The sequence below is a fragment of the Vipera berus genome, assembly GCF_964194415.1.
Source record: "Vipera berus genome assembly, chromosome: 1".
In the NCBI taxonomy this organism is placed as follows: domain Eukaryota; kingdom Metazoa; phylum Chordata; class Lepidosauria; order Squamata; family Viperidae; genus Vipera; species Vipera berus.
The window spans coordinates 189782401-189807641 of NC_138202.1; the positions used below are offsets into that span (position 1 = coordinate 189782401).

Sequence of the window (25241 nt, forward strand, 5' to 3'; positions counted from 1 at the left end):
TTAGTAGGAAAACTGTCACTTATAAACATAAGGCTGTTTGTCATCAAACATGTAAACATAAAACAGTGCAAGTGGATTAAACTTTTCCTAATTCACTCTAAAGCTGAAAGGAAGGATAAAGACAATAAACCCATGGGAGCTGCCATGCTGTTTGTTTTCTAAGCTGTCAACCAAACTGGAACTGATGATGATAGGAGGAAGATAACAAACAATATAGAGAGAGCAAGTGCCGGGCAAGTCCCTGGCGAGTCAGCAACGCCCATCGTAACTCCAAGCTATTTTTACAGGATTTGCTGGAGTGACAGTTTCCCTTTAAAAGCCTTCAAAATCCTCCTCTTCATCATCTGATTTCATTAGTACATCAATGACATCTTGTGATACACTTGTAAGGCAGTCATCGTATGGATCTAATTCCGTATCAGATGGTGTGGTCTCAGCTTTGGCTTCCTCTTCATCTTGCCACAAGCAGTCGTCCTCCATACCATCTAATGAATTTGATATGCCACACTTCTTGAAAGACTTGATTATTGTTTCTGCATTAATATCATTCCACGCTTTTATGACAAACTTGCACAAAACATCCAACTGTGGAGCACGCATGTTTCCTCCTTTTGTGAATGACTTTTCGCCGCTAACCATCCACTCATTCCACTGTTCTCGAATGCGATCTTTAAATGGCTTATTTAGGCACACATCCAGTGGCTGTACCAACGATGTCAATCCTGCAGGAATAACTGCCGCATCTGTGTTCATTCTTGCCAGCCTTTGCTTGGTGCTGGGAGTTAAATGAGCCCTGAACATATCCCACACCAGTAGACTACGTTTTTGAATAAGTCCACCTGGTCGCCTGCTCCATACATTATCAAGCCATAGCTTCACCCCTTCTTCATCCATCCAGCCTTTTTCATTCACATGTACAAAACAACCAACAGGGAACTTGAGTTTTGGCATTGTTTTGGATGGACAGTTTTATTTCCAGCCATATCAAAACTCATTGGGGTTTCATCCATATTTCCGATACTACTTAATGCATAGCCATGTTTTTTGCGCTGTTGTATTACGTATCGATGGAAACTAATTACTTTGGCATCAAGATCTGTAGGTATTTTTTGTGAAATTTTTGTCTTTTGCCTCAGTACCAGATTATGCCTTTCCAAGAATCTAGTACACCAGGATACAGTGGCCTTAAATCCTTTGCTGTGATCTGGGTTAGATTTGGCCCACTGAAGTGCAAACAAACATATTTTATTTCTTGTCACTATATAACCGCTTTGGCGATGCTCATTCACCATGTTTATTACATGTTTTTCAAGTTCTGGCCAATGTGGAGTGCCTCTTCTTAATGCACACTTACCCCTTGGCATACTCTTTAAGGTTTTTTCATTTGCTTTCCAGTCCCGAACCATCTTTTCTGTTACTCCATATTGTCTTGCAGCAGCACAGTTATTATGTTCTGTGGCAAACTTTACAACTTTAAGTTTGAAACTGGCTTCATATTTCTTTCTTCTTACTGGTGGAGCCATGATGGGGCCTTGACTGTTAGCCAGTTGTATGAACAAGTACAGATACTGGTGCTGTGCTGTACTGTATTCACCACCAAATGTATCTGCTCACCAGACAAGACTACCTTCCCTCAGAATCACCATTCCCAGTATAAAACAACCAGCCAATCACAACAAGCAATGTATTTCCTGCATACAAAATCTGCTTGGATTGGGTGGGTCAGCTCTCCCTCCCTGCCTGCCCAGCCCTCCCTGTCTCCAAGAGATCTGAGCTATGCAATGTGTCACAGGAGTGTTTGGGAGTCAATAAGCTGAAGACTTTGAGGAACCCTGCCTTATAGCAAAGGTAAAGAATCCCAGTTTTATAAAGTACCAGTAGCTCTAATGTGCTTCATTGAGAATTCACCCCAGTAGGAGGAGATGCAGATTCTATGCATATTTACGGTACACTGAAGCGAAAGAAATAACTCAATATTTCACTTCCTGGCACACTGCGAGCCTCGCCAGCGGCGGCGTTCCTCGGTGTGGGCGTGCCTGCGTCTTTGGGTGTGAGGCTTTCGGAGAGGCTGCCTTTGGCTCCTGGTACTTTGGCACCCCCCACGCTACACCACTGCCTTTTAAATCAAGCTCCCTTTCCTCCCTGCTCCCTGTTTCCCTGCTCCGCCTGCTCTGTGATTGGCCCAGCTTTGCTCCTTTCCCGCCAAAGGGGCGCCTCGCCTTATTGTCTCTGAGCTCTCTCGCCTGCTGCGCTGCTGCTCTCAGTTCCGCACTCCGAGCAAGCAATTCTTGTGGTCAGCGCGAGTCAGGCGGTGCCTCGGCGGGAGCAAAGGCTCTCCCTTCCTACGGTCGAGCGGGGCGCCTCTGGGGACCGCCTGCCCGTCCTCTCGTCGGGGACCTGACAGCCAAGCATTGGAGGCGCTAGCACGGCCAGTCCTTGAGAGAGCAACGGCAGCAGCTGCAGTAGCCGCCCCAGAAGCAGACGAGAGTTTGCCCGTTCGCCGTTCGCCGTCGGCCGCTTAACCACGGGTCGCCATCGCCTGCCTCCATTCACCCAGCGATCCCGCCGCCCAGCAGAAAAAAGATCCGAAGGTGTTTTTTTTCCGGCGTATAAAACGACCCGGCGTATAAGACGACCCCCCAACTTTTGAGGTGATTTTTAGGGGTTCAAAAGTCGTCTTATACGCCGGAAAATACGGTAGCAAGTTGTTTCAGTATAATAGGATGCAATTCATTTGGCCCTAAAGCTCTAAAGCAATTCCTATTCTCTGTTCTGATCAATCTTAAACTTCTATCCTAATTCCCCCTTTTGTTCTTCACAATTGCTTAGACCACATACCACACAATTGTGCCAAAAGAAAAAAAATCAGTTGCTCTGTCTTTTCTTTGTTGTCAGAGGCATCTTGCAGCTGGTATATTAATTATTTTCTCTTTCATTTTGAATGTAACTAAATAAAGTTGATTTGTTGTCCTCAGATTCTACAATACTCTAATTTTCAGATCTTAACTAAGCTTTTTGTGCTGCCATTTTGGCTCTTGAACTGTCTTCCATGTCCTCTCTTTTGGAATAGTATGTTCTAGGATAATTAAAGTCCTCAATCATTACTGTTTCAAACTTCTTTGAAAGACAAGTGGTTTGCTCTTGGGAAATGTCTATATCTTCCCCTAAGCTGGTTAGGTAGGAGTAGGCCCTAATAACCAATATTTTTTCCTGTACTTATTTTAAGCCAGAAATTATTTATGCAATCATCACTTGGATTTCGGAACAGGGATGAATAATTCTAACAAACAGTAGAGCAATTCTTCTTTTTTCCCCTTTTGAACAAATATAGCTAAGCTCACCAATTTATTCAATTATATTGCTTCCTATACTTTGCCTTTGAGTCATTTGCCATAATCTAAGCATTAGTTTATAAGACAACCAATATCTTAACTTGATAAACCAATATGTTTGGTGGTAGAAATGGGCTTTTTAAAAAAATTACTGAATTTAGTTTAATGGAATCCATTAAAGAAAAACACTTGCCGTATTTTCCGGCAAGACGACTTTTTAACCCATGAAAATCTTCTCAAACGTTGGGGGGGTCGTCTTATACGCCCAGTCGTCTTATACGCCGAAAAAAAAACATAAATCAGTCGAGCGTCCCCGTTCTTGCAAAGCAACTTCAAGCCTCCTTAGTCCAGTCCCCCCTCCATCGTGACTCTCCCTTCCCACCCCCAAGAGCCTCTATGCCCCTTCCCCTCCCCCTTGCAAACGCCAGACCCCGGGAGCGGCAGGAAGCCCCTCACCCTCACCCAAGCGGCATCTGAGCATAAGCAGAGCGCGCCCTGCTACCCGCTATCTCTCCCGGCAGACGCCCGCATCCGGCCTCGCAACCAGCCGCAGAAGCCCGCGCCCGGCTTTCCTTCCCCCCCCACCCGCACCCGGCTACCGGTTCCTGGGCCCCAGCCCTAGCCGCGGGCCAGCTCGCCAGCGACCAGGCCGACGGACTCCCGGCCGCCAAACACTGCACTTTGGGAGACGCTCCCCGGCGGATCAGGGAGGGAGCGCCCGCCTGCCGCCAGGCCGTTCCAAGTTTGGGGAACTTCCGGGGACTTCCGGCGGGCCAGGGAAGAGCGTGCCTGCCAGCCCGTTCCAGGAACTTCCGGGGACTTCCGGTGGGCCTGGCGCCCCTCTCGCCCGCAGACCACGCAGCGGCCCTCGCCAGCCTCGGCATGGCCGCCCCAAGCCCGCCTCTCCAGCGCGTCTTCCGAGCCCACCTGGCTGACTGCCTCCTGGGCGGGGCTTGGCTCCAGACGCGCGGCTGCTCCGTCTGCAAATGTGCTCTCAAATGGGTGGGTGGAAGGAAAAGCCCCTTTGGGCTTCAAAAGGGAGGCTTTGCACCATCTGCATCAGACGGGGCTGAATCGGGCTTGTGTCGGACACTTGGCAACTGGCATGTAAGTATTTTCCGGCATATAAGACGAAAAACCTTGAAAATCTTCTTAAAAGTCGGGGGTCGTCTTATACGCCGGGTCGTCTTATATGCCGGAAAATACGGTATTCTTCTAAACTGCAGAAATATTTATAAAAGATAGATTTTCCAAGGAGATTGTTTCTAATATCCTCAAGAATTCAGTTTCAAGCCACCTTTGCCTTGTGCAAAAATCACATTTTTATCAGCCCTTCTAAGGTGCAAGCTATGTTATGTCAGCAGACCTTCAATCCAAATAACCTGAACCCAATGGTCCTTCATTTCATTTGTCTAGCAATCATTCTTTTTAGCTTTCTTTTTTTTCCCCATTTTTGTCCTTCTCTATGGACTGGGAAGAATGAATAAGACCACTTGAGCCTCCAGATTCTTAACTTGAGTTTCAAATCATATCAGTTAAGAAGTCAGTTCAGCTTGCTCTTTTTTTTCCATTGCATTCAAAGATTTTATATTTCATCCACTGTTATCTATTTTGTATCCATTTTCCCTCATTTAAATATGGATTTAAATGAGAAAATTTAAATACTTATAATAATAGTTTCAAACTCTGACTTCTACTAATTTCCCAATTTCCTCTTAGGGAGATGATGGCCCACCAGGAAATGGGACCATTGGCTATCCTGGTGCCCCAGTAAGTTTCATTTCATACTGAAAAAGTTTAAACAGAATTTATTCTCTTTATGCTCTTTCAATTTTACTTTCCAATCTTCCTTTGCTTTTCCAGGGAGATCCCGGAATCAGAGGTGACCGTGGACTTAACGTAAGTATCTCTCTCATCCTTACCTTACTAAAAATGTGAAATGAGAACCCTTTGTTTCTTTTCTGACAAACTGGTGTTTGTTTTGTAAACAAGCAAGGCTTCTGAAGAAAAGGTCATCCTTCTCTTCACTTCTGCAGCCTTTGGATTTCTCAGTTGTATCTATTTACTTTAAGAAAAGGAGCCTAAATTAAGGTGTTAGTTTCCTGTGCTAATTTTGCCTCATGACTTAATATTGTAATGAGATGCCTCAGGATGGGAAACTGAAAGGTAGTCAGAAGCAGGACCTTTCTCATAAATGCATTTTTGGCCACGTTTAGGAACAAAGAATTACAAATTTGCACGTAGCAGAAGCCCCAGAATATGAGGATGTGTCTCTCTGGCACCTTTTCATAAAGTACTGATATGCAGGGCAAGAGGATTTGTAGATCAGATCTATTCCAGAAGTTCCCATTTCTCTGTCCCCATTATTCCCATCCCGCCAGCCTTCTGTCCTTCCCATTCGCATCAGGATTACCCTGGCCACCGAGGGATGTGTGCTCCATGTGTGTGTCCAGTTCTGCACCCACCTGCAGTTGTAGAGGAAGGCATGGGGGGAGGAGGGGGACAGCCACTGAAGGGAAGTCCTACAGGACCAAAAGAGCCTTCTTCCGTAGAGAGATTGTTAGGGTTCTCACAAAATATTGTAAAATTGAATTCCTGCCAAGTCCATTTGAGATGAGTTGGATGGAGTTTGTCATTTGTTTTGAAAAACTTTCCTTTGCCAGCAGAACTATTTGATACAACAAATAGTTTAAAAACAACAGGGCATTGAATGGAAACCAAAATCTTACTTGTATTGCAGTTGAATATTCTAATAAATAAAAGATTTAGGAGAATGGAGTTCTCCACTGTCCATTGCAGGAGTCAGTCCTACATACTTTATATGCTTTTCCTAAATGTTGCCTTGTCTTCTTCAGGGCACCAAAGGCTATCCGGGGCCCAAAGGCGATGATGGTGAAATTGGAGAGCCTGGTAAACAAGTAGGTAAAAAATGGGATAGAACATATTTGTCAGGAATTGACTCCTTTAGATGATGCAATCCATGTTTTGCATCCCACTCTACCTATTTATTTGAAATGGGAATTCTATAGTAACATTAGAGGGCTTGCATTATTCTGCAAAGACCCGTGCATTATAGTTTGGAAATGACTGGAATGGATGGGGGAATTGTTCAACCACAGCAAATTTAGAAGATGAAAGAGAGAACTCAGTTGTGATTCAGCCTAAAACCCTGGGAGTTTGGGGAGTAAATTGAGTTACACCAAAGTCCACACATCTTCAAATTGCTGAGGTTGAGAAATACTCATCTATATATATAGTCTGTCTTTGGGATCATCAGCCAAGGAAAGACTCAACTCTTTGGTCATCAAATTCCTGAAAGAAGTGGATGGGGCTGGACGTAGGATGATATCACTGCTGATACTGACTGAGCATCAACTGTGATGTTTATTTTAGTTTAAGAAAAAAACAACTGATAAGCACTTCTCTAGAGGTGAGTCTGCCTACAGCACCTCTGTAGTTTGAAGCTGTGAAATAATTACTTAGAGGCTCAGCGTAACTGTTTCGAGGCCTCCCAGTCTCTTGTGAGGTTTGGACTAACACCAAGTTATCTATTAGATAAGTCATTTTCGTAATTTCCAATTCTATTGCTGTAATTAGACATTTGAACAGCAGGAAGCAACGGAGCCCTTCTCTTGTTTTCTAATAGAAAAGAGCTGGTAGCCATCTATGTAGAAAATCTGCCTTGTTCTTGTTTTTTTCCACCTTCCAGATAACTGAACCTGGGATCAAAGGCAAGAAAGGTGCCAAAGGTTACAGGGGATCAGAAGGAGAGGCAGTAAGTAGCAAAATAATCTTCCTATTAATTCTAATATTGCAACATCTCACCCCTCCTTCCATTCTAGATCTTAAAGGAAGTAACAGGCTATGCTACCATGGTACTGTCAGGAAGGATAGGGTTTCCCAAACCCAGCATCAGTCTGGTACAAATGACTAGTACTTTTTAAGGCTTCTATAAGAAAAAGGGTTTTCTGGAAAGACCTCACCTGCAGGAGAAATTGTCTTTAGTTCACTCAAACATCAAGTTCTACTATCATTGGAATCATTGAAGGCTGCAGTCCTGCCAGCTGGTTGAGAAAATGACTGCAACATTAGGGAAGGAAGGATTGTTTTTGTTCATGATGAAAAAAAAAGTTGGCTTTGTCATTTTATCTAATGTATTTTCAGAGAACAGCTATATTTTAAATAATATGCTAGCAGTTACATAGTCAAGGGCAATGGGAAGATAGCAACCTGGGATCTTCTACATCTAGCAGCCGTGATTCTTTAGCATATTTTCATCTCTTCTTCAGTCTAGTTTGGGAACTAAGCTTCACCAAAAGCAACCATAGGTCACAGTCATGAGATATAATTAAGAAAACAGAGTCCATGATAGATTAAAAAACATGTAACTTGATAAGTTAATAAGGAGACCTCTTTTGGGATTGTTATGCGTAAGAGTTAGAATTCATTTCATCCCTGCTGAAATCTAGTTTGCTACAATTGTCTCTTATAAAACCTTTCTATGCCTTTGGAACTTCTGTACGTATCTGAGAAATTTTCTCATAGCCTTTACCATGGTTTTATCCTCTAGGGACCTCCAGGACCTCCAGGACCCCCTGGGCCAGATGTGAGTAGGACTGAAATTATGTTGTATACCTTCTTCTCTACACAACAAAGCACTATTCAAATGTTTTCATGGAAAGTTGAATAAACTGCTTAGCACAGCAAAACACTGCAGATATGAGAGAGTTAGAACAATTTCATATAACATTCAGCTGCTTGGAGGAAGGTTAGTTCCATAGTCAGTGGCTTCTATCTTTTTAAGTTCAGAAAATAATATTCTCAATATTATTTAGAGAAGCTCTTTTCTTGCTCTTTCTTGCTCTTCATTCCAATTTGTGAAATATACCAACAAGTAGCTTAAAAAGATTTATACTCCAGTGGTTCAGGCTCCACCACTGTGTGATGAAATGAGCTCCCGTCACTTAGTCCAGCTCCTGCCAATCTAGCAGTTTGAAAGCTTGTATATGCAGTTAGATAAATAGGTACCACTTTGGTGGGAAAGGAACAGTGTTACATGTTTCACTGTACTCTTTGCTCTGCAGCATGATGTTATGTTGACCACATGACTTTGGAAATGTCTTTGAATAACCCTGGCTCAATGGTTTAAGGAAATGTAGATGAGCACCCCCCACACACACTTAAAGGACTAGTGGAGTAAAACCCGCAGAGACTTCTTTATTCCTTTACTGATTACATAGCACAGATCATATTACCTAATTTGTATAATGAAACATCTGCAAGAAAACAACACACTCAGAGAGCACCAAGGATCCCTCATTTTAACCCTGAGCTACAAATATTCTCCTTTATTAGTAAACATGTTGTGTTTGGTGTCAGGAATAGAGAATCAATACTTTTCAGTTCCCCTTTCATAAGCTCCAATGACTCCTTTGACAATGGCAGTAAATTTTGGCAATTCAGTTGCTGAAAATTGACACTGCAACTTCCTGCAGTCTTTAAACAGCCAATCTTAAAAGTCTGTGTGTGTGTTTGTAAATAGATGCAGATGGCCGTCACACTTTCTCAGCCCTAAATTAGGATGTTGAAAGAAAGAATCTGAAGTTCAATTGTCGTCTATAAACTTCCTGAACTGTTTGCTAAATTAACTGTAAAGATATCAAAGGCAATTTTCTGCAAGATTGGAGGGAAGGACCAAGTTCATTCTACATTTCCAAATTTTCTTCCTTTGTTTTTAGGAATGTGAAATTTTAGATATCATCATGAAAATGTGTTGTAAGTATTTGATCTCAGCTCTTGCACAGTTAATAGAAGTGTCATTGATTAACAGGTGTTATCATAATGAAATTGGCAGCTTACTGGTTTTACCAAATCACAATCACAAACTATACAGCTAGTCTCCAGGTTTTCAACTGCTGCATCCCCTGTACAGTGTATGTGATTAAAACAACCATACCTTTCCCAAATTAACATTATATATCTTGAAATTTAATAGGAATATAGAAATTATGAAGTTGCTTTAGTTGAACCACCTCAAGTAAAAAATGTGTTTTAATAGTTACCATGGCAAACCACTTGTAACAAATTGATTAGAACCAGATCTTGCTTTTCATTTATTTTAGCAGTTCTGAATTGCCAGCAAAGTGAAAGTTCTGTTCATGCATTTGTTTGGATATTTTAGGTAATATATCAGAAATTGTCTTCATATATTGTAAATGCATAGAGGCAGTAAAGGCATAAACCATGCAAAAGAAGACTCAAATAATTCCTCCTCTCAGATATTAGTCAGACATACAAATCATGCATCCATGTATACACAACAAGCAGGAATTCCAAAATCCTACAAATATACACCTGTCTTTAATGTTTCATATTCAGAAGGGTCCTTGCGACTACCCTCTTCAAGACAACATTCACTACTTACAGTACAGTACAGTACAGTACAGTACAGATCTAGTCAATTATTCTCCTCAGAAACTCCTCCAGTCAGGATTACTCAAGAGCAATGGTGATAAAGAAGAATAAGTTCTATGGTACCATCACTGCCACTCATTAGAAGGACTGTATTTACTGTTTCATGCCTTTCTCTGATTCCTAAGGTTACCCAAGTTTTGCATGCTTAGATTCCTGGAAAAATCAGATGCCTCATGCCTTTTAATAAATGTTATACCATTCATTACTTGAAAAAAGTGCTATTAAATTACTTCCCATTTTGGGCTCTCCTCCTATAACTTTGACAGTTAATAGTGGTGACTAGAACTAATGTTGATAGCCCAAGAATCAAAACTCCTCAGTTCAGTTAGGATAACAATAAAACAAGATGTATGTCAAAATCAAAATTATCTGAAACCCAAAAAGAAATTGGCATAAATCAAAATTATTAATGTATCAATACTTTACTAATTTATTTATTGCTTATTTATTTTCTCAATGTACACAAGAGAAAGCAATCTAGAATATGCTGCCTAGGAATGCTGTTTGGGAAAATAAAATATGCAGTTATGCTATCAATTTGTTTTTATTCTTGTATTTTGAAAATATGGTTCTGCTGCTAAACGATAAAAAGTAATTATTACACTTCATAAACTAGAAGTGGGTTGTTAGGAAAAGGGCTTCTTATGTGCTGCTTGCATGCCATTTTTAATTACTTGAGCAATGTTTATATTTTTATTATATACCAGTGAAAATGAGGTTTTTGTGTGCATATTCTTTTCTTAAATATCCTTGTTTGGAAATGAACTAGAAATTAGCTAAATTTATTTGTGGCAAATGCAGTAATAAATATTGTGCAGATAAAATACAGGTGCACGCATTGAAAAAGGTATCCAGCATTTTTATTATATTCCCCACATTTTCATTTATTTAATGTAGCAGTATATTAAACAATTGGAATGCAGGAAACATTATAAAATATAGCCAATAAGAAGGAAAACATTTCCAACCTGTTGTTTAAATTGTGTCCATAAGCTAAACAGTAGAAGTATGGATGCATTTCAGCACTCTTTGTATTTGCAAAGTTTTTATTTCTCAATATATTTTATTCCTCTCTCTGTCTCCCTCCCCCACCCCAATCAGCTTGCTGTGGTAAGTTTCCTGTTTGCAATTTCTTTACCATTCTTCACATGTATAAAGATTTAGATAAAAATATACTCTAGCCCATTTTTCAGTAGCGGGCAGTCCTAGAATTAACTTCTGTAAGACTGCCTGCTGCCATCATGCTGACATTTTTCAATCTATTGTTATAGTTAACTGCTGCAAGAATTTTAAATTAATCACCAGATCCATTTGGCCATGGTGTCCCAGAGATTCACGATTAGTTTTATTATCTAGTTTAAAAAATAGATTAAAAACAAATATTATTCAGCATTGCTTATCCACTGTTGTCACTTATTCTGATATTTGTATGTATATCACAAGTAAATGTTCCCTTATGTGTCATAATTGAGATTTGAAAAATATTGGCAGGCAATTATTTATTCTTTCAAAGACTTTTTATTAAACTTTATTTAGTTCTAAACAAGTTTATGTAGAAATATTTATTAATTTTTATATAATTAAAGCATGAGTGTTAAGCCCTGATTTAGAATTAGTTTAGCTGCGCCCAACTCTTGAATGCATTTGTTCTAAATAGTTTGTAATCTTTTTCTGAATTGCCCCTTAAATATGGACAAGAAGTCTTAAATTAGCTTAGCTACATGCAATTAATTAGCAAAAATCTCCAAAACAAAACAGAAGCAAAAAAATCAAATAAAACAGCAACTCGGATTTTATTTACATAGGTATGCACAAACATGCGCACACATGAACATACAAACATATACATTTATTTTTGTAAATATTTTATTCTAAAAAACATAAACTACAAACTGCATAGTCCATTGGGTCCAGACATAAGCTGAGAGTTGGTGCCTTATCTTTTCTTATGCAAAACTTAGAGAGAATTGATAGACATTCCCATGCTAAATTATTCTCTTTCACTAACTTAGTAATAATTTGTATCAAAGCACTTTCGTCCAAAGTAAAAATAGTACAGATAGTCCTCGACTTACAACAGTTTGTTCAAAGTTTCAACAGCACTGAGAAAAATATCTTAAGACCATTTTTCACAGTTACAACTTTTGTAGCATCCCCATGATCATGTGGTCAAAATTCAGATGTTTAGCAACTGGTTCATACTTATGACTGTTGCTCTGTCCCAAGATCATGTGATCAACTTTTGCGACCTTCTGACAAGCAAAGCTAAGCTTGTAAGCCGCCCTGAGTCTTCGGAGAAGGGTGGGATATAAATGGAATAAAAAAAAACTATTGGGGAAGCCAGATTCACTTAACAACCAGATTACTAACTTATCAACTGCAGCGATCCACTTAACAACTGTAGCAAGAAAGGTCATAAAATGGGGCAAAATTAACCTTAACAAATGTCTCTCTTAACAACAGAAATTTCGGGCTTAATTGTGCTCATAAATTGAGGACTACCTGTAAAATTAAAAATTAGCAGATTAAAACATAAACATTGTCCCCTTAGTTCACGGGTGTCAAACACGTCACGTGATGTGTCACGACATATCACCACTCTTTTTGCATTGCCGGCAATGGGGTGGGTGCGGCTTCAGTATGATGAAACTGGCCTGCGGGCTGGCAGTTTGACACCCCTGTCTTAGTTGCTGAACCCTTTCAGAGGTCCTCTCTTAATTTAGCTATTTGCCAATAAATTTAAAATCTTTAAACCAAAGTTTCTCTTATATTTCTGTATTCTCAAAAGAAAATTTTACTCACAGTAAGGAGTCTTATCTTTGCTACAAAAGAAATCTGTCTGCAGTTGTAACTGATTACTTCTTAAATTGATTAAGAGATGGAGAAAGCAAGTCTGTAAACCTCACAAGGACTCTGCTGCAGTTAGGAGTATAAAATCCATGGTTCCAGTAGCATAATTCCTAAACTGGCTGCAAAAACCTTTCTGCAAGTTAATGAAAAGGAACTGCTGTTCACAGCTGATGTGGTTAATCTCTTGATCTCCCTTTGATCTAGGGAGGTAAACATTGGCCAGAAATCCCCTCGCAGGTGGCTTTCAAAGCCACAGTGGCTCTTCTCACTTTGGAGAGCTTTGGATAGTGTCAGGTTGCCATTTCCCTCAAGAAGCCGTTTGACATACCTGAATTCAGCCTTAAATCATCAAGGAGACCTTTTATTGACTCTTGATGCTATAAATGCTATTGGTGAATAAGCTTCTGAAAATACAATTTTCACAATTCTGTGTGTGCTTCTACAGTATCCTGTGTTTTGTTACAGAATGCAAGTGTGGTCCCATTGATATTATATTCGTATTAGACAGTTCTGAGAGTATTGGAGAAACGAATTTTGGCATTGCAAAGGATTTTATAATTAAAGTTATTGACAGGCTGCGCACAGAAGAACATGTAACAGTAAGTCTTAGCAGTTATATATACCAGTATTCCTTGATTTACAACCAATTGTTTAACAACTAGTCAAAGTTACAACAGACCTCCCGAGAACTACATGCAACTTGTTTTTGGAGTTATGATGCCCATGCATGGCCCTGCAGTCACATGATTATATTTGGGGTACTTTATTTATTTATTTATTTATTGAACTTATATACCGCCCTTCTCCCATAGGACTCAGGGCGGTTCACAAGGCAATTAAAAATAACACTGCAATACAAAAAAGTTACCGGTAATAACAATTAAAATAATAAAATTATCCTTGAGTAAAATATAAAACCCCTGTAACTCTAATTAAAACCCAATTACAATAAGTTAAAAAATTAAAATTCTCAGTCCTGGCTGGAAAGCTCAAAGAGCCAGGTCTTCAGGTCCCGGCGGAACGAACGAAAATCAGGGGCATTCCTGAGCTCTACGGGTAACTGGTTCCAAAGGGCAGGCGCACCCACAGAGAAGGCCCTCCCCCTGGGTGTTGCCTGGCGGCAATCTTTTGCCGGCGGCACCCTGAGAAGGCCCTCCCTGTGGGAGCGACCAGGACGAAGGGAACTTGATGCTGGCAGCAGGTGTTCCCTCAGATATCCCGGACCCAAGCCATTTAGGGCTTTATAGGTCATCACCAGCACCTTGAATCTCACCCGGAAGGCAACCGGAAGCCAATGCAGCTCGCGGAGCAGAGGTGTTACATGGGAGTATCGGGAAGCCCCCATCACAACTCGCGCGGCTGCATTCTGCACCAGCTGAGGCCTCTGAGTGTTCCTCAAGGGCAGCCCCATGTAGAGAGCATTGCAGTAGTCTAACCGGTAGGTCACGAGCGCATGAGTGACTGTGCGCAAGGCATCTCGGTCCAGATAGGGAAGCAACTGGTGCACCAGGCAAACCTGGGCAAAGGCCCCCCTGGTCACGGCTCCTATATGATCTTCAAAACTGAGCCGCGAATCCACGGGGGGTAACACCTCACCCCCCATCATTAAAGATGGAATAGAATGGTTCACTCGAGATGCCTGTACACACAGCCACTCAGTCTTGGCAGGATTGATTTGGAGCCTGTTTCTCCCCATCCAAACCCGAACCGCTTCCAGGCAACGGGACATCACGTTGAGGGCATCACTGAGTTGGTTTGGGGTGGAAAGAAAAGTTGGGTATCATCAGCGTACTGATGATACCCCACCCCAAAACCACGAATGATCTCACCCAGTGGCTTCATATAGATATTGAACAGGAGGGGAGAGAGGACCGACCCCTGAGGAACTCCACAAACGAGAGACCTTGGGGCGGACCTCTGCCCTCCCGTCAACACCGACTGCGAACGGCCCAGGAGGTAGGAGGAGAACCACCGTAAAACAGTGCCCCCCACTCCCAACCCCCTGAGACGTCGCAGCAGGATACCATGGTCGATAGTATCAAAAGCCGCTGAAAGATCTAATAGGACTAGCTCATCTTTTATGGTAACTAGCTCATCTTTTATGGCTCTTTGTAGCCTCCTGTGGTCATGTGACCATAATTTATGATCTTTTTTGCTAGTTTGCAACATTTACTTCTGGTTTCTGGCAAAAACACTCATAGGGAAAATAGGTTCATTTAATGGCCATGGCTTTTGCTTAATGACTATCATAAAATATGGTTGCAACTTTGAATTCAGTCATGTGATGCCTTGACTTACAACTGCACCATCCTAATTCTGGGCTCAATGTTATCAGCTGGGTCCTCCTGCCCATTCTGATAAGCAGTACCCTGGTTTCTATCCCCAAGTTTTTCCCTGATGGAATCTCCATAGATAAGGCTAATAATTAGTAACAATAGTTGAAAAGCATGCAGCAATGCATTGTAATGTATGAAAGTTCTTAGACAGGTTTCTCTGGAGCTACAGATAATATAATCTCTGATTTCTGGCTTTAGTTACAACTATTCCTTGGATACTACTTTTTTTACAGTTTTCCAAAGAAGACTCCAATCTTGCTATTGTGCAATATAGTCATGGTGGAACTGAGGAATTGGTGCTCATGAAAGATGGAGACGTTCAGGGTTTCAAGGAGTGAGTTCATAACAGATGAAAGAATTTTGGGGGTTTGTTTGCCTTCTGTGTCACAACTTTGTGGGGTGTTTATTTAACTTTCTAAACAAGATTTTCAAATATTAATAGTCACTACTTGCAAAAAGCTGCTTGCCAGGATTCCATCATAGGCTTCTGTGGATGAGACACATTTAAAGCCTCCTTTTGGTGGGATTGTCAAATGCTATGCCAGGATTAGTAGCCAATCTAAAAGCATTTTTGAGTTGCACTTGGACACTTTGTGGGTCACCTTGCTGCCTTGCTCTTTAGTGGGAAGAAAGGAAAAGAACTGGATTTGGCAGAAGCTTACAGTATATTGGAGACAACATTTCAATGTCTTAAAGCTATGAAAATATCCAGCTACTACAGTGGGCCACAACTGATTGATTACATCAGGAAAGAGCTGATAGGGATGCAAAAGAAATCCCTATGTATTTCTATGGGTCTGAAAAGTCATCAGCCAACAAGACAGAACCAATGTAAAATAAACAATTAGCGCTGCATGGATTCCACCAGAACTCAGTTCAAAGGTCTGAGGAGGTTGAATGTCTTTGCATGCATGTGTCAGAGCATGCTAGAAATCCATTCTTAAAAAGATTAGAATATGGACAGTTTTTTTTAAAATATAAGTGTTAGGAATATTGTGTATAGGTAAGTTGTATGCAAAACCCATAGATTTAAAGAAAAAACGTGCACTAACAAACAGCTTCTTCAGTTGATTTTATGCAAAATAAGTGAAAGAATTGAGTAATGTATTAATGCAGATAGTCATGTCCTCTGCAAAAGATGAATAATGTAAATGTTAAATCTGACATTTGAATATATATTAGCAAAATGACGAATAAGAAGAACTAGCTGGTTAATGTTATTTGGCTCACATAGACAAAGATGCATCCATTGGGTTCTCTCAGTTATGTGCATCTGTTGTTCACGTAAATATTTATCACAACTTTTTTTCTGGAAAGACACCACTTTCATTCTCTGGACAAACAGTTATCATTTCCTCCAGTTTATTGCGTTCATTTTAGGAAAAAAGAAGACATCTGTTCTTTTGAATAGTTTATTCTAGAGCCTTCCCTAATTCCATACCATTACCACCCACTGATCTGTAGCTGAAAAATATCCTGCTCAGATGTTCTCTGCTTTAAAAAGAAATAGCCAATAAAATACTTTACTTGTGGTTGGGTCTTGGCAAGTTAGAAATACTGTTAACAGATGAGATAACACAAGGATTTGGAGCTTCATACAATACATTAGTCTAATTTATTGCTATTGTTAAAAGTATTGGTTAGTTTCAAATTTCTGGAATAAAAACACAAACTAGACTTTCTGAAAGAAAGACTGCAAAAATCTTCCTACAAAGTATAATGCTTTATTGGATAAGGTACAATTTGCTGACTGATTCTTTTGATGTTTATTACAAGGGCTGTGAAGAACCTTCACTGGATTGCTGGTGGCACCTTTACTGGAGAGGCTCTTGACTACACCAAAAAACGTCTGCCCCCATTTTTCACTCACAAAAGAGTTATCATTGTCATCACAGATGGACGGACTGACATATTACACGATCGAACACCCATCAATGTTCTTTGTGAAAGAGATAATACGGTGAAATCAATATAAGTTTGGGGAAGTGGTGGAAGTGCTAACCTGGAAACCTAGTCCTGCCTTAGGCATGAAACTGACTTTGGGCCAGTTGCTTTCTCTTAGTACAACCCATCTCACAGGGGTGATGTGGGAGGAGGAAGAAGATATACTGTATGTTCACCATCTTGAGTTACTTATTTTAAAAAGGAATAAAGGCAGGATGGATGGATGGATGGATGGATGGATGGATGGACGGACAGACAGACAGATAGATAGATAAGACAAAAGCTCATGAGACCATATGTCTTTGTAATAAGGACAACAGATATGGACTGCATAAGAACAGCATTTCTGTAAGTAAATTACCAGAAATCATCTAGATGTGATGGGGGTTTGATGAGAGGGTAATGTTGACTGTAAAATCCCGTTCATGTTCTTTGAAGAATCTGTATATATGCTTAGTGCCCTGGATTTTGATAAGGCTTGATAGTTGTTCACATTTCTCTGCAACGTTCATGATCTTGATTGATGTTGGACTCTCTAAAAGGGACTGCTTTCTTTTTACCTAAAATCTACAAATATTTGTGCTGCAGTATTAATGTCTTAGGAATATTGCTGTATTCTTCCTGTAAACATTTCAAGTGAAGAGTAAGTTTCATTCACATTTTTGGGGCACCAGAGAACCTTTATAACACTCATTTATCAAAATGTAAGCATTATAATATCTGTTATTATTTGCCTTCATTATAATATATGTTATTCTTTAGGTTGTCCCTGTGGGTTCCAGTGATATTTTCCAAGACCCTCCAGATTCTGAAAAATTAAGTAAAATATCCTGTGGAGGCCTCACATTTACCCAACCAGAGTATATTGCCTTGCTGGATGACACCTTCATTCAGAATGTTACCTCTTATGTTTGTCGAGGTGGGTGAATAAAGTGATTTGCTGCTAATTTGGTTTAGCTAAAACAGGAGTGAAACAGTATGGCCTTCTGGCATGGCCAATGAAACCTGCAGCTTCCCTTCATCTCCCACACAGCACTCTATGCTTGTTCCACACCACTTCCCATTGTTTCCCACTACCCTCCATGGTCCCTCTGCCTTTGGTCTCTGCTGCCCTCTGTTGCATAACCATTAGATGAGTGCAACGAGTTAGTAATCTGTTTCTGCCACCTAATGATTGCCTGGAGTTTTGAAGCCCACCTCTGGTAGCCCCAAACCTATTATTTTCTTGGTTCTTCAACTCTTGTTAAGGGACTATTGATTACTTTAAAATAACGAGATGACAATTGTGGGATGTGTGCAATTACCTTAGCACTATTTTAAATTAAGTACATGTTGATGCAGAACAAGCATCTTCTTAAATAGTCCACTGTGTGCTAATGTCTACAAAACACTTTTTATGATGTTACCAAATATTAAATGTGTTTGCATTTGTAAACAAAGATAGGATGGGAAACTATGCACTGTATTCACCTCTTTGCAGGAAAAGCCATATATAAAATCAACAAAATGAAACAGCCAGGGTTAGTTGTCATTTGGTTACAGTGGCAGTCTAAGCTGTAAAAGCCTAACTACAATGAAGAAGTTTAGACTGGTGAGGAATTACAAAACGCCTATTTCATTATTTCAGTATTCAGGAATGCTTTAATGGGATTTTTGTTTGGTTTTGTTTTATAGAAAAACAATGTCCCGACTATACCTGCCCAAGTGAGTATCCCATACTATTGTATGTACCTATTTTGATTTCTCTACTCCAGGGGTCTTCAAACTTGGCCCTTTTATGACTTGTGAACTTCAACTCCCAGAATTCCTCAGCCAGGCATACTGGCTGAGAAATTCTGGGAGTTGAAGTCCACAAGTCATAAAAGGGCCAAGTTTGAAGACCCCTGCTCTACTCCATGCATAATCTTAATATTGCCTTATTTAATAAAACATTTTGCTGGGTTGCTTCATGGGGCCTGACTAGATAATTTCCATCTGAGCATGTCCAGCCAAGATGGATAAGTTAATTTCAGCCAGCTGCAGCAATACAGTAAATTGTGGTAATCTGCAATTCGCTGTTTATCAGCCATTTGGGGCAGCATTTCTGTCACCAAAGTGATGTCTGCCCAGCCAACACTTTTGGCCTCTTTTTAAGAGTTTTCTATTAAAATTCTGGCCCAAGCCACTGTGAGCTTATCCTGCTGAGTTGAGTCTTAGTGTCCCAATTTCACTTCCTGTACATGATGGAGGAAAAAAATCACAAAAGCACAAGACGTGCTTTGCAACTGCTTCATTTGCAGCTGCTTCAGCCTCCCTAATAAGAATGTAAAATCCTATTAAAGAAATACAATTTTAACTATATGAATGAAAAACCTCTTGTTGGTATTAACCATACGCAATATCTATCAGTTAATTTGCAGATAAATTGAATTTTAGAATATTAGGCTGAATCAATGTCCCTCTGCATTGTGTAACAAGAAATCCCTGAGGTCATTTCACTTCTTTTTTTATACAATCAGTGCCCAGGGGAAGACAGCATTCTCTCCCCCCCCCCAAACCTCTGGGATATGGGCCTCAGGGAGCTGTGGGGGAGAGAAAATTACTCCAGTTCAGCAAGAAAGTTTTTGCTTCACAGAAAACGCTGTTTACTTACACAATATGTTTTCACTCAGTGTTGGAAGAGAGCTCCTTCTCATTTCAGCCCAGTATGACTCAGTATCCTCTGCAGAGGAGCTCTAGCCTGAGTTGTCTCTAGAAACCTTTCAGGGATATGTGATGAGAGGAAGGGAGAGTATGGATGGTTTGCACTCAGACAACTACTGAAAGCAAACCGTTGAAACAGACGTAGCAGGGATACCACCAAAATAACCTTTTCTCTTTTCAGTTACTTTTGCTAACTCAGCTGACATCACACTCCTTGTGGATAGCTCTACCAGTGTTGGGGCCCATAACTTCAATATCACCAAGAAGTTTGTGAAACGTCTTGCAGAACGATTCATATCAGCTGACAAAAGTCCAGGGGCTTCTGTGCGCATCACTGTTGTCCAGTACAGTGGCAACACACAGCAAAAATTGGAGGTGGACTTTCAACGGAACTACACAGTGATAGCTGATATAATTGACAAAATGGAATTTATAAATGATGGCACAGATGTTCTTGCAGCCTTGAACTATGTCACCAACCTGTTTCGGAGGTCCTCTCGTCCTGCTATTAAGAAGAGGGTGCTGATCTTCTCAGATGGCAATTCTCAAGGTATCACTGAAAATGCCATCGAGAGAGCAGTCCAGAATACTCAACAGGCAGACATTGAAATTTATGTACTTGCTGTTGGCACACAAGTCAATGAGCCCAACCTACGTTTGCTTGTCTCCCAAAAAGCAGCTCAGGATGATGTAGCCTACAGAGAGCGCCACCTTTTCAGAGTGCCCGATTATCAATCTTTGCTGAAAGGTGTATTCTATCAAACTGTGTCCAGGAAACTAGCTATAATCTGAGGAGGTGATTCCTAGAGAAGCAAGTTAGTGCAGATTCTAAGATTTCAGGAATAAATTGTTAACCTCCCGTGGAACCCTTGTTTTTATACAGAGCCATAATCTTTTGTCCTTGCTTTCAGGCTGTGCTATATTTATCTCTGTCCATTCCTCTTTTCTTTATTGCCCATGAATTCCTCCAGCCTACAGGAAGAAATACAAATTGATTTATCGTTGGTCTAGTTCACGGGTCTGCAACCCGCGGCTCCGGAGCCACATGCGGCTCTTTCAGCCGTCTCCTGCGGCTCCCAGTCTTCTGCTATGTGCAGTCCAAAAAAAAAAGTGGGACTAAAAAAGTTCAACCAATCAATTCAAATATGCAGGGTAGGTGCATATCTCGCCTTGGCTCCACTCTTCAGTCAAACCCTGTTCTGCGCATGTGCGCATGTATGTGCATGCGCACACATTTTTTTGCAGCTCCCAGTTTTTCCTTTTGTGAGGGAACCGGTTCCGAGTGGCTCTTTCACTGTTTCAGGTTGCTGACCCCTGGTCTAGTTCATAACTGTAACCAAGAGAAGAATTTTGTTTCATATTTGACAAGCAATAAACCAGGCTAACTGGGAATGTTAAATGCACTGCCTTTATCCCTAAGATTGATAGTACTCTTTACATGAATATAAAGATCTTCTTTTCAGAATAAAATGCACATGATTTCATTGCCTTTTTAAATTTTGTAACTAAAAAGATACAATATAATACAGTAAGCATTTCTTGGGCTAGGCAGCTCCAGAAAAATTATTCCACTCTTAGAAACAAGGGAAACTACAAAGAATATTTATTGCCCTCCATTGTCACTTGAGTGGGGTACATAGGGTGAACGATCTGGTTCAAAATGTGGTGGTGGTGATGATGATGATTATGATGATGATTTGGCAATAATAACCTAACTATCTAGCCCAGTCTAGAACTGGAGAAGGAAGGTTCAAGCCATTTAATCAACCATGATATTATTTAGATACAACGAACTCACAAATGTGATTGAAAGAGTTATTAATGAGTCGGAAGGGACCTTGGAGGTCTTCTAGTCCAACGTCCTGCTCAAGCAGGTGACCCAATACTAATTCAGACAAATGGCTGTCCAGTCCCTTCTTTAAAATCTCAATGGAGATTTTTAATCCAACAATAAATTGCTTGGCATTATCTAAATTGAAATTGACTGGAAGCCAGTACAGAACTCTTGTCTTGGAGGATCTTATGTTTTTCCATATGATATTAGGATAAGGTGCTACACTCACTTCACAAGTTGAGCTTTACATTATTGATATGTTTACATATTCAAACTTGGTTTGGACAGGTTTCATGCAGTATTTTCAATGGTGCTGTTGCTATGAATTCAGTATGATTTAAAAAATGAAGCAATTGTTTTCAGAATTACAGCTTGTATTGTTTTGTAATCAGTATTCATTTTACCACTTTGTTTTATTTTATACCTTTGTTTTACTGACAAATGTTCACTTTGAGGGGTTTTTTTGCAAATAAATTTTGTTCCACAGTTTCAGTGCCTTCTGTTGGTTGCAAAAAGGGCCTCCAGACTCTTGATTTTTTTGCTACCATTGACTAATATGACTCTCCTCCTGAATGGGAGGGAAAGTGATTTTACATGTCTTAAATTATGAAAGTGATGGTTCATAACTAGAGGGAGGCTTTGTTCATTTGTGTTTTTATATATATGTGACATTAAAACCAGCCTTAAATTCTTTATATATAAAAATTTTATTAAAAGCTTTAAAAAGAGTATAAAAAGTAACAATTCAGAATAAAGAAAAAGAGAAAAGAGAAAGATGCAGGGAGAAAATGAAATAAAAAGAAGCTTCTGACTTTAGAATTCCAGTAGACAAGACCTGCCACACAAGACCCCAGACTTAACAATGTTTGATAAGAAAGTGGATAATGGACATGGCAGTACCTGGAGACAGCAGAAGAGAAAGATACTGAAGCTGAAGTATCTATCCTTCCAGAGTATCCAAATGAGGATTCATTGGAAAAATCCTGATGTTGAGTAAGATTTAAGGCAAAGGAAAGGGGGACAGCAGAGGATGAGATGGCTGGATATCATCATTGATGTAATGAACATGAATCTGGGTAAACTCTGGGAGACAGTAGAGGAAAGGGGAGCCTGGTGTGCTATGGTGCATGGGATCACGAAGAGTCAAATATAACTTAGTGACTGAACAACAAACAAAATTATTTGTATGATGCCAATTTCTTAAGCTTTATCAAGGCTGCAGCAGAGTATCAAAAATATATTACACCTCAAGAATGTCAAGGCCTGACCAATGTCATTGGAAAAGGGAATAAAGACCACATTTGTGGAAGCCAGACAATACAAAGCATCTGGAACAATCATTGGGCTGGTGAGGAGGCAAGGTAGTAAAGGTGAGATGTGTCTGCTCACCATCGGGTCATTTTCTCCGTTGTCGCTGTCGAAAGAGGGTAGAACGGGTGTGGATCCAGCCTGAGTCCCGGTGTCCTCCCATGTGGGGGATGTGACCTGGGCAACAGGTTCCTGCATCATCTGGTTGGATTTCTCTCCCATTAGCTGATGTGCAGGTTTGTTTCTTACTGCTGGTCCTGGTCTGTTCTGCTGTTGGGCGTAGGGGACTGGGCATTTCGCTGCTCGATGTCCCTGCTTTCTGCACCGGAAACACTTAATTGCCGGACCTACAGGTGGCTTGGGTCTTTCAGCCATCACAGTAGCTGGAGATTTTTGTGGGAGTGATTGCCATTCGGGTTGTTCTGACCTCAGCTCAGCTTCAGATAGGAGAGGCTTCTTATAGCGGGTGAGCTGAACATCTAATCTTACCGCTGCCCGGTACCATTCTTGCAACTGGTCAGGTACAGCTCTGTATATGCAGGCCTGAGAAAGGTGGTCATCCAACCCTTCCCTGAAATGATGAATTATGGATTGCTCAGGCCATCTCCCTACCCAACCGGCTATTTTGCAAAACTCCCACAAATACTCCAGGGCTGGCTGGCCACCTTGTTTTATCTTGTTCTTCTGCTTTGAGGGCAATGGATGGGTCCTCAAATCTGTCTCTCAGCCCTAGGAGGAAGAGGTGGGGGTCCTCCAATTCAGGGGCTTGCTCATTATATAAATTGTTTAACCATTCATATGCTTCTCCCTCTAGGCTGGACACAATCACATCAACCATAGCACCTGGGCCCGTATAGAGATAGGCTCAGCGATTCAAATGAGAGCGTACTTAGTTTAGGAAAAAAATCAGTTTCTCTGGGTCCCCATCAAATGTTGCTCTGAAGTGTGGGGCCATCATTGATTACTGGGCCCCCCACTGCTGCTGGCCCCACTGGTCCTGCTGTATGTTCAGGGGTTGCATGTTTGGGCCCTGCTGCTGCCACCTTTGCTGTTGTTGTCCTCCCACCAGCTTCTGATCTCCAGGCTACTGCACCACCCCCAGCTGTTGCAAGTCCTCTATTAGCTGTGGCAAGCTCAGAGGTTGTTGGCCTTTCACTTGTGGGGGTTCCCCAACCTCCCATTGCTGCAGAGGCCCCAGGCTGGGGTCCTCTGTGGGTCTGGAGGGCCTGGCAGGGGACTCCTGGGGTGGGCAGACTGTCTGGTCTGCAAACAGGATTTTCCACTCACCCAAATTCTCAGTGGCAGATGGTCTGGTAGCTCTCCACTATTCTGCTTTTGAAGACTCTGGCAGTGCAGTCTCAAGGCATCTGTAGTCTCCACTGGAGTGGTTCCAGCCTGATGACCAGATAGGCTCACTTAGCTGCTGAAGGTTGGAGATCTGCCCAAACTCATCTTCCCACAGCAAGCTGTCTATTATTCCCTCCTCTGAGGTTTCATCAGCAGCCAGGCTTCCTCTTCTCATGATGAAGATTCTTCCCTGAATCTTTGCCAGCTTCTCTCCCTTACTAGAGACAGCAGCGGGGGCTCAGGACGCCCCAGGATGTTTGAAAGAAAGAAGATTCTGGCATGATGTCTTGGTTCTGATTAATGAGACAGATCAAAGAACACTGCATGATTGTTTATTCCAAAAAAAGTCTATAATAATTAGAATGGAGCATCGGCACTCATGGATGGATGCCAGAATCTGAATTCTCCTCCCCTTAACCCATCATATCATACAGAATCTCCCTCCGCTAGTTACACGTCATGAATCACATTCACCAATTAGTTTAACACACGAAGTTTCACTTCCCTTCTGAAGCGCACTCTTCTCAAAACATCCGGGTTGAATTCCTCCCGCGCTTTAGTGATTCAAAGCCAAACAGTTGAAGCAAAAGGCTGCTTCTTATATTGTCAGTGCAAAAACATGTCAATGTTTGCAGCATTGACAGCTTGCATACTTACCATGACTAAATGACAGCAAACCAATAAGCTATGCAGAACATGTGAACTATCTCCATCATTCCAGAGACTGGAGGTGGCAGAAGAGGTGAATCTTGCAAAATAGTTTGAAACAGGTTTTGCTTTGTAGCATGTTGAAATACTGTTGTGAGATATAACCAAGACACCAATAGAAAGAAATAATTAAGCGGAAAGTTCACTTTGATGTTACAGAATAAGTCTCTCCATTTTTATATGGACAGAATGGAACAGCTCTTGGCCCTGAGAGATCAGTGACTATGAGAGATCAATTGTGATCTCTCAGAGGTGAAAAACTCTTGGCATACTAAACTCTCTTTCTTCCTTCAAATGTTTACATGCAGTTGTTAAGAGCAAGAGATTGAAACCTCTTTCCCTTTGAGGGTAGGAGCCCCAGGAAGGTTGCTTATCTGCAAACTGCATCTGTTTTTCACGCAACATGACAGCAGTATAATTTGACCT

The 25241-nt window shown here is 41.0% G+C and overlaps 1 protein-coding gene across 1 annotated transcript in view; it reads left to right on the forward strand.

The window, feature by feature from the left end:
• COL6A1 (collagen type VI alpha 1 chain) overlaps positions 1-20627 on the forward strand; it is a 54541-nt gene extending 33914 nt beyond the window's left edge. The window contains exons 23-35 of the mRNA XM_081313481.1: positions 5052-5102; positions 5196-5231; positions 6188-6250; positions 7042-7107; positions 7903-7938; positions 9071-9107; positions 10908-10916; positions 13122-13255; positions 15226-15326; positions 16769-16952; positions 17699-17855; positions 18611-18640; positions 19800-20627. Of these exons, the coding sequence (XP_081169607.1) occupies positions 5052-5102; positions 5196-5231; positions 6188-6250; positions 7042-7107; positions 7903-7938; positions 9071-9107; positions 10908-10916; positions 13122-13255; positions 15226-15326; positions 16769-16952; positions 17699-17855; positions 18611-18640; positions 19800-20410 (1515 nt within the window). The 3' untranslated portion in view covers positions 20411-20627. The remainder of the gene's footprint in view (positions 1-5051; positions 5103-5195; positions 5232-6187; positions 6251-7041; positions 7108-7902; positions 7939-9070; positions 9108-10907; positions 10917-13121; positions 13256-15225; positions 15327-16768; positions 16953-17698; positions 17856-18610; positions 18641-19799) is intronic.
• Positions 20628-25241: the final 4614 nt, after the last annotated feature.